General features: G+C 56.4%; 1 protein-coding gene across 1 annotated transcript; it reads right to left on the reverse strand.

The window, feature by feature from the left end:
* Window positions 1-422: 422 nt before the first annotated feature.
* Window positions 423-4,106, reverse strand: AQP6 (aquaporin 6). Its single transcript, XM_057701919.1, has 4 exons — window positions 3,711-4,106; window positions 2,771-2,929; window positions 2,429-2,509; window positions 423-1,785 (listed from the first exon to the last, which is right to left on the reverse strand). Exons 1-4 carry the CDS (start codon window positions 4,101-4,103, stop codon window positions 1,573-1,575), a joined length of 846 nt encoding a protein of 281 aa, XP_057557902.1. The 5' UTR covers window positions 4,104-4,106; the 3' UTR covers window positions 423-1,572.
* Window positions 4,107-8,720: the final 4,614 nt, after the last annotated feature.

Raw genomic sequence — 8,720 nt, forward strand, 5'->3', positions numbered from 1 at the left:
AGCCCCTCCCCTATCTCCAGCCCCTCTGGAGACATCATGGAAAAGGACCTATCTTTTTCATGCATTTGGCTGCTGTATTGCAGGGTACCATAGTGACGGGCACCATAGAGATGAGAACTGACTTTTATTGGCTTATGTCTTCATTCCATGGTCCCTCCCCAACCTGACTCCTGTTCCCCCAATAACATCCCCCCCGCCCTCCCCCACCGCCACACACACACACACACACGCTCACAAAGCTCCCAGGTCAGTAGGCCCAGGAGAGAAGAAGGCAGGGCCCCTAGTAAGTAGAGCAGATGAAATGAGAAAATCCTACTCTCTTTCTCCTCCCTCTCAATCATCTCCCTCTCCCTTCTTCCCTTCTTCCTCCCATTACCAACAGCAATTGTATTCAAACCCAATAATTACAGTAACAGCAACAATAATCATTTATTGGGTTTGTTTTTCTACCATTTTAACTTCCAAAAACACTTTCCAACCTCTTGTTTGTTTTAACATCAGTCTTTAGGGGAGATTTTACAGCCCATTTTATAGCTGAGGAAGCTGAGATCCAGACAAGATCCCAAATCACAGGTAGAGTAGATTTACAGAGACTTGTAAATATTAACAAACTAGGTGAGACTCAGGTAGTCCTTCAGAGGCACTGAATTGCAAATCTTGGTTTCTTGGGTCATTCCTGAGTTCCTACCATCCTTGGGACATACACAACAGCTTTTTGGGGATCCCGGCAGTGCTGAGAATGAGTCTGGAGACATCTTCAGGCCCAGGTCATGGACCGAGTGCTGGGTTGGCACATTTCCCCTCTCAGGATTGCCCCTGTGAATAGGGTTGTGGAGTGGAAGGCAGGAGAACACCTGGGGAGAAAGTCCTGTCTGGCCTGAACCTCCCTTACCTATATCCTGCCCCTCCACTAGCTGGAGAAAAGGTTCCTCTCTGTGTCAGCCCTTCCCAAGGGAGGGTCTCTCTGCTGAGCATTTGGAGGAGTAAGGAATGAAGATCTATCGGGAGGGCAATCTCTGGTCTCAGGAAGCCCTTGGTCTGGGGGTGGGGGGGTGCCCACAGCCCCCGTCCTCATCCAAGAGCAGAGACATCCCTCCGGGGAGCTCAGAGGCTGTCCTAGGGCCTGATTCTTCTGGGAAGTCAGGCCTCTTCTCCCCAAGGGTGGGGTGAGAAGTTGGGGTTTCTGGAGGTCCCCAGAGCCCTCAGTCTCTGAGCAGAGTGTCTGGGCTCAAATTCCCTTTTCCCCAAGACATGGGGACCTGGAAGCCCAGGACCCCCACTGGGGTCCAGACAGATGAGAGATGGGGAGAGCAATCATGAATTCCCCTCCCTCCCCTGCTCTGTCCCATGAAAAGAGATGTAGGAGGAGGAAACTGAGCAGATTTCCTTCGCAGATTCCATTTAGAAATGTAATGCCAGGGATCCCCTGCCCACCCTGTTAGGACAAGAGGCCAAGCCTCCCCACCCTACCTCGCAAGCCCCTGCCCCCCAGGAAAACCTGAAGTCTGGTTATACAAAGCATGCTGCCCACTTTCAGGGCTCTTTTTAGAAGCTTGAGGTCAGGGGCCAGTTCTACGCCACCTGACACACACTATCCATTTCAGTGTCCTCTGAACTGGACTGAGATTCTTTCTTCCGGGGCTCCACCCCTTCCACTTTCTCCACCTCCGCAGTGCCCATGAGGATGGCCAGTCGTTGGGCCAGGGTCTTGGTGTCAGGGAACAGGATAAAGTTGTAGATCAGCGAAGCCAGGACAGCACCCAACAGAGGTCCCACCCAGAAGATCTGAGGAGGCAGAAGTGGGTACCCTGCTCGTGAGCCATGAGGACCATAGGGTGATTTTGGGACCCCAGCTGCTTCCCAGTGTTGACTTGGGCCTCCCAGGAACCCTGGAGCTGTCTACAAGGTGGCAAATTTGAGAAGCACAAGTCCTGACCCCCCCATCCCGAGTCCCTGCAGGTGAAGGGACCTTGCCTCCCATGGGGCCGGGCCAGGCTCTCCACCACCTCTGCCTCCTTCCTCTCACCTCCCCCGTTCCAGTCCAGAACCCTGGCTGGTGCTGTTCTTGTGTCTGCTGGTGTGTGTGTGTCTATTTCTGTTTGTCTTTTTCTTTATCCAAGTTTGGAAATTGGTCCAGCTGGAGGAAGTGAATAAGGAAACAGCCAGGACTTGAGGCTTGGGCCAAGGCTGCAGCTCTTGCCCTGGCCCATTTCTTGTCAGTCCACTGGGTACCCCGGACTTTTTGAAGCTGGAAAGAAAGGAAACTGGCCCTGGTCTTCTGAGCTTAGGGAAACCTCCACTGGGGGTTAAAATGGTCTGTGGCAGGGGGACTTGTCTCCCCAAGTGTCTGTGGCACCCCCTGCTGGTGACAGTCCCTATTGCCACTGAGGCCGTCACCCTTCCCCTGGCTGCCAGCAAAGGGTCTCACCCAGTGGACTGTGAACTTCCCGACGATGACAGCAGAGCCAAAGGAGCGGGCTGGGTTCATGGAGCAGCCGGTGAAGTAGATCTGGGGAGCGAGTGCAGGTCAGGGCATGAGGAGGCTAAAAGCAGGCCTGGGAGGGGACAGTCCCCTTCACCGTGGCTCAGAGCCCCAGCCTCAGACTTGGCCTCTGCAGCACCCTATCCTGGGCCTGGAGTGTGGGACACATCCTTGGCCCCAAGACATGAGGGGCTCAGGGAGGGACACTACCGGGCCTTCAGAGCCCTTGCAGCCTCCCCAGGGAGGGACGGGTGGGTACATGGGCACGGGGTCCCCTTTGCCCCTTACCCCGATGAGGTGGCCCACTGCCACAGAGGCTCCAATCGTGGCAGCTGGGGAGCCTGTAGTGTGACGGGTGTCGGTGGAAGCAAAAACACAGAGCACAAGCTGCAGGGTCAGGACGAGCTCCACTGTCACCGCCTGGCCGGTGGACACGCTGCTCCGGACCTGTGTGAGGGGGTAGGCTGGGGCCAGCGGGCTCTGCCCCGCAAGGATGACCCCGGGGCCTCGTTTTCTCACTGTCAGCGGTGAGACAGCTTGCCACTGCCAGTCCCAGGATTTAAGGAGCTAATGGGTCGAGGAGAGCTGTGTGATGGGGTTCCGGTGAGCCCCAGATACTTGCTCCGTGCAGAAGCGAGTGGCGCCCCTCCGTCTGCACGGGTAGGTTGAGGCCAGTGGTTCAGGCAGAGGTGGGGGCTCAGGACAGGTGGGAGAGGGAAGGCTGGGGAAGCTATGATGCACGATGCACGGCTGCAAGCTGCCTGGGCGGGGCCGTGGGTAGGAGTGGAAGGTGGGGACTCGGGGAAGTAGGTGGAACACAGATGATTAAAGGAATCTGGGGGAGTGAGACAGACCTCAGGGTGCTGGGGAGGGAGGAACAAGGGGGAACAGAGGAGTGGGGGACGTGGGGTGGACCCGGGGAGGGGAAGTGCGTGCAGGGTCCCCTGCCGCTATCCACAGCCCCACCTCTACCCCGCTGCCCTGACCCTTAAATGCCTGGTCCTTCTCCAGCTCCTGCCCCTTAATGTGGCGTCTTCCTGCTCCCCCTGTTCCTCACACCACTCTCCCGTTCCTGCGCTGCCTGCACTAAGGCCACAGTCATTCCCCTGGGTCCCAGGTCCCAGCCCAGAGCGGGTGTGGGGCACGTGCTCTGTTACCTCTCTGTCCCCCTCCTCCAGTCCGGCCCTCCCCCCCTTTCCACCTGTATGGACCTGTCCCCTACACCTACCACGTTGACCCCAAAGTTCTCTCGGATGTCCCCAGGCGAGACCCCGTAAAGCAGAGCAGCCCCCGCCGTGGCCCCCGCCAGCTGGGCAGCCACATAGGCCACAGCACGGGGCAGGGAGATCTGGGAGCCCACGAGGAAGGCCAGCGTCACGGCAGGGTTGACGTGGGCCCCACTGGCCTTCCAGGTGATTTGCACGATCACGGCCGTGGCCAGGTTGAAGGTGATGGCAATCTGCAGCACAGAGGGAAGTGACAAGGGCCATCTCAGAGCCGAGCCCACGCCAAAAAACACGTACAGCCCCGTGGCCAGGAACTCGGCAAACAGAGCCTTGCTGATGGTCGTCCAGAGCCGGCACGCCAGCGCCTTGGCCAAGCTGCGCCTGCCTGACTCCATTGCGTCCAGGTCCTGGTGCCTTTGCTCCCGGGGCCTCTGTTTCTCTTGCCTCTGATCTCCTCTGCCTCCTCTGGCCTCGGGTCTCTGGGATGCTCCGGCCCCAGCCTGCAGCTCTTCCACGGTGAGGCCTGTGCCGGTCAGTCTGGCAGGGGGCAGGCTGACAGGGTTATGTATGTGGGTGGCAGGTGTGGGGGTGGCGTGAGGGGTAGCTCTCACGTGCCTGCTCCACCCTAAGCTCACCTGACAGCCAGAGGAGGGGGGAGGCCCTCTCCAGGCATTGAGCTGGAACCTCCCAGGAGTTTTCCAAGCTGGACAGGCCTAACTCTGCTGCGGGCAGACGTCCAACCTGGGGGCCGCAGGCACAGAAGTAGCGCTGGCCATGGAATTCCAGGGTGCTCCCATCCCCTATGTCAGTTTAGACAGAGCAAGATCACTCAGGTCCCAAGTCCAAGGCCTGCTTCAAAAGGCCCTGTGCACTCTCCGGAGCTCCTATTCTACTGGTCCCGTTTGCCTGCAGGCTCGGCCTCCAGATGGGCTCATGCTATTCTGTGCTCCATAAACCCAGATGTGAACGAGGCTCTGTCCTCTATTCCCACCTAAAACCCCCCTCACTGAAAGCCGATGTGAACGGCGTCAACTTTACTGAGGACGTGGGCCTGTGGGAGGGCAGAGGGGGCAGATGGAGGGGGTGTTTATCCCACAGCTAATGGGTGACACCCATGGCAGTGGGCACCTCTGCTGCCCGCCAGCCAGGAGTTTGCACTGGCCCTTCACCCACTTCTGCCTCCCCTCCCCCAGCCCACCCCCCAACTCAGCCCTTCCTCCTTACTTCTCTGCTCTCCTCCTTTTCAGGGGCCAAAACAATTCCTCTCATGTCACAGGGTAGTTTACCATTTTTGTGGCTGTGTTGGCCCTAAGGTTACCCATGCCCTAGGCTCTCTCCTTTAACCCCCAGCATTATACCAAAGTATTTTCTCAAACAAAAGTGCTCCCTTCCTAAGAAGAACCTGCTAAACTGTTAAAATAATACATTCTTCACCTCTTCACCACATCTGGGTGCCCTGACCTCAACCACGGCCATGTGTCCTTGCCCGGTGGGTGGCCCCTGCTGTCCTCAGGCTCCCCAAATTCGACCTGTCTCACAACAGGATCCTCATCTCTCCACACGCCCCTTCCTATTGTCCCCAGCTCGGTTGGTGGCATCTGGGAGGCATCCTTGACCTCACCCTCCCGCCCCCAGTGAAGACATCAAGTCCTACTGATTTTGAATCCTAAATATTTCTTGACTGTGGCCTCTTCTTGCCACTCCTGCTGCCCTGCAGCCTTTAACCATTCTCTCTGTCTTCTCCCTTGCTCTGCTCCAATCAATTATCCACACTGCAGCCCGAGTGATCTTTCTAAAATGCAAATCTGATCTGCTGCTCCCTGCTAAAATCCCTTCAAAGCCCCGGGTCCCCTCTGTGAACTCCATGCCTGGCCTACAAGGTCCTCTGGGATCCCACTCCTCCTACCTCACCCCTCCCCACTTCTTGCCTTGTCCTTTACCCTCTGGCCTCACCAAATGGCCAGTGGTTCTAGAACACTCCATGCTGGTCTCCCCTTGGGGGCTGCTCCCTCCTCTCCCTGGAAAGCCCATCCCATATCCTTTGCTTGAGTGAGTCCTAATCTATTCCTAAGGTTCCGCTTTGATGTCAGCTCCCCCGTTCCTGGGTGAGGACCCCTCTGTGTGCCCCCACCACACCTGGCCACTTACACTGCAGTCACCATTGGGTGTTGTCATGGTGTTAATGGTCTCCCCAGCGAGCCCCTTAGGACCCTTTCGAGAGCAAGTTTTGTTCATCCCTACATGTAACATCTTGCACAGGGATTGGCTCATTCCTGCAGTAGGTGCTCAATAAATATTTGCTGAGTGAATGAATGAGTGACTAAAAGCTTCTTGACCTGGAGGCAGGTGACCTTCATGTCTGCTTCACTTCAGCTGGCTATCCTTACAGCCTTATACCTGTCCTCACCTGGGACATCTGAAATCTTCAAGTGAAACATCCCAACTCTGACCACAGGATCTGTCCATCCACCCTCCCCCATTTCAGTCCCAGTCACATCCCTCCCCCAATCTCTCCCCCATCCTCTTTCTGTTCATCCAGCCATCCTGGCTTGACTGTACCCTGTCCAGCCAGATCCCCCAGCATCTCACCTCAGCGCCCTTTGTCCCAGCTCCCTGTTCTCTGCACCCCTGCCCCTGCCACATCCCTCCATCCTCATCTCCTCCACACCCCTCTGTCCGCATCTGCGCTTCAAGCACTGCTGGGAAACTTACCCAGCCATGCAGTCTGCTGCCATGACAAGTCCATGGTCTCTGGCCTCAGTAGGAGTCGCAGCTCTGCTCAGAAATCCTTACACCACACCATCCCCAGGTGGCTCTCTCCCCATTCTTCTAAGCCCTACTTCAAACCTTCCCTACTCTCTTCAAGTATCCTACCTTGCTCTGGCTTTCCTCCAGCAGGTGGACTTGCCTCCTGTCCTACCTAGAAAGTGATACAATCTGGCAAGACTTCTTCCCCTCTCCACCCCTCCCCCAGCTGCAAACACCTGCAGCTACCCCATGCCCTCATCAGCTTCCCTTTGGCCCTGAAGAAGAGGCAGCCCTTCTCCTGTGTCTGAGCCAGGAGGCCCCTCCTTGTGTTCCTGGCTCCCTTTGAGCAAATGGGGTCCTCTCTTGGCCATTCCCGGCCTCATCTATGATTTTCACTTCTCCCTCTCCTTTATAATGTGCCTGGGTAATCACTGAGTAGTGGAGACCATGGGTTAGGAATGCCTTCCCTCTTTGTTTCTCTTTCAAGACTTTGCTCAAGTTCAATCCCTCTAGGAAGCCTGCCCTAATTTTCCCCTCCAGCAGAGTCAGGGCAAGCTTCGTAGAGAAGCTGGGCTTGGGCAAAGCCAGTGGCTATTTCTAGCTTTGACCTCCTCGGTGCCTCCACTGTTCCAGTGCAGACTCCCAAGCTTGCCTGGCATGAAGGAGTGTTTCAAGAAATGCTCAAGATTGAAGGAATGTGGCTGGTAGTGTGAGTGACATTCCTCCCTGGCACAGGGGTGATGGGGTGGGGAGGTGGGGCTAGGAGTAGGGGGAATTCCCTGCCTAGGGGCTGTCCCAGGGAATCTCAAGGGCATCTCTCTCCTTCCCTCCCCTCAGACAGGGTCATACAGGGCTTGGGGATAGACACTTACCAGTCCCTACATCTTACCTAGCCTCATTTTCTGCACCTGTACACAAGGTACCAAACAGCAGTAATGCCTATCTATTGAGAACCTTTGATAAGACAAGAAAGTGAAAACCTTGAACACTGCCACATATTCTGCACCCCTGACCAGGGCTTAACTCCCGTGACCTCAGCTTCCCGACTATTAAGGGGAGATGATGGGAATTCCCTGATGGTCCAGTGGTTAGGATTCCGAGCTTTCACTGCTGGGGACCCAGGTTTGATCCCTGGTCGGGGAACTAAGATCCCGCAAGCCACGTAGTGGGGCCAAAAAAATTTTAAAAAGTGGCGATAATTCCCTCCTCCCTATGTGTTGTTACCAGTGAATGTGCTGATGCCTAGGAAAGTGTCTCCCAGTCAGAAAATGTTGGTTATTAGGAATGTCACCTCCTTTCTTACTCCAATGAGACCGCCGTGAGGACTGTGCTGGGGTAGGGAGGGTCCAGGACAAGCAGCACCTGAGGCCCCTGCTCTGAGCCCTGGAGGTGGAGAGCCTTAAGTGTCATGGTGGCCCTGGTATCCAGCTGGCCTAGAGCAGAGCCTCCTGGGGCCCTGCCTGGCCTGGAACAAGGTCCTTCACTCCCTGAGGACAGGTGGACATTAGCCAGGACCTGCTCCAGCTCCAGCCAGCATGTCCCCGGACCCAGCTAGTCCTGGGCCCCAGTGGCACGCTTTTGAGGTCACTCATGCGCCAAGAGATTTTGTCAAGCCCCACCCCCGGCTGCCCGCAGCGGCCTGTCAGGTGGCCGTGTGCTCTTAACCTCTCAGACGCCTGTCTTTGGGCTCCCCAGACTACCCGGATGGCTGTCTCCGTGGGGAGATGTGTGTGTGCACGCATTCGTGTATGCATGTGCGCGGGACAATGTAAGCTCTGACTGAGGTCCTCTCTCAGGGCTTAGAGAGGATGGGGGAGCAAGAACGAGGGGAAGGAGGACGGAACTGGGAGAGATGAGGAGGGACAATAAAAACATGGCAGAAAGGGAAGGATTCAAGGTAGTCTCCCTTGTATCCCCTCACCCATCCCTACAAAAACGTGGAAAGAGGAAGCTGAGGTTCAGAGGGGGGCTGGGAGAGCCGACCCTCCCGGGAACCCCTCCTCCTGTCCACCCATCTAGACAACCAACCCTCTGTCTATTCTCGGCCTCGACCCCTACTCCTCCTCCATCTCTCCATCATATCACCATGTCCACTTTGCTACCTGGTGAAAATGGCAGCCCCTGGGCAGAGGGGGAGGAAGCCTCCTACAGGAGAATCAAGGCCCTTCTGGGTTCTGTCTTCAGGTGGAGCAGAGGGTCCGAGAGGTGACTGAGCCTGTGTGTGCTTGAATATTCACACTCGTGTACCTCTCCGAGAACACGTG

The sequence above is a fragment of the Hippopotamus amphibius genome, chromosome 12 (assembly GCF_030028045.1).
Source record: "Hippopotamus amphibius kiboko isolate mHipAmp2 chromosome 12, mHipAmp2.hap2, whole genome shotgun sequence".
NCBI classification, from domain to species: Eukaryota; Metazoa; Chordata; class Mammalia; order Artiodactyla; family Hippopotamidae; genus Hippopotamus; species Hippopotamus amphibius.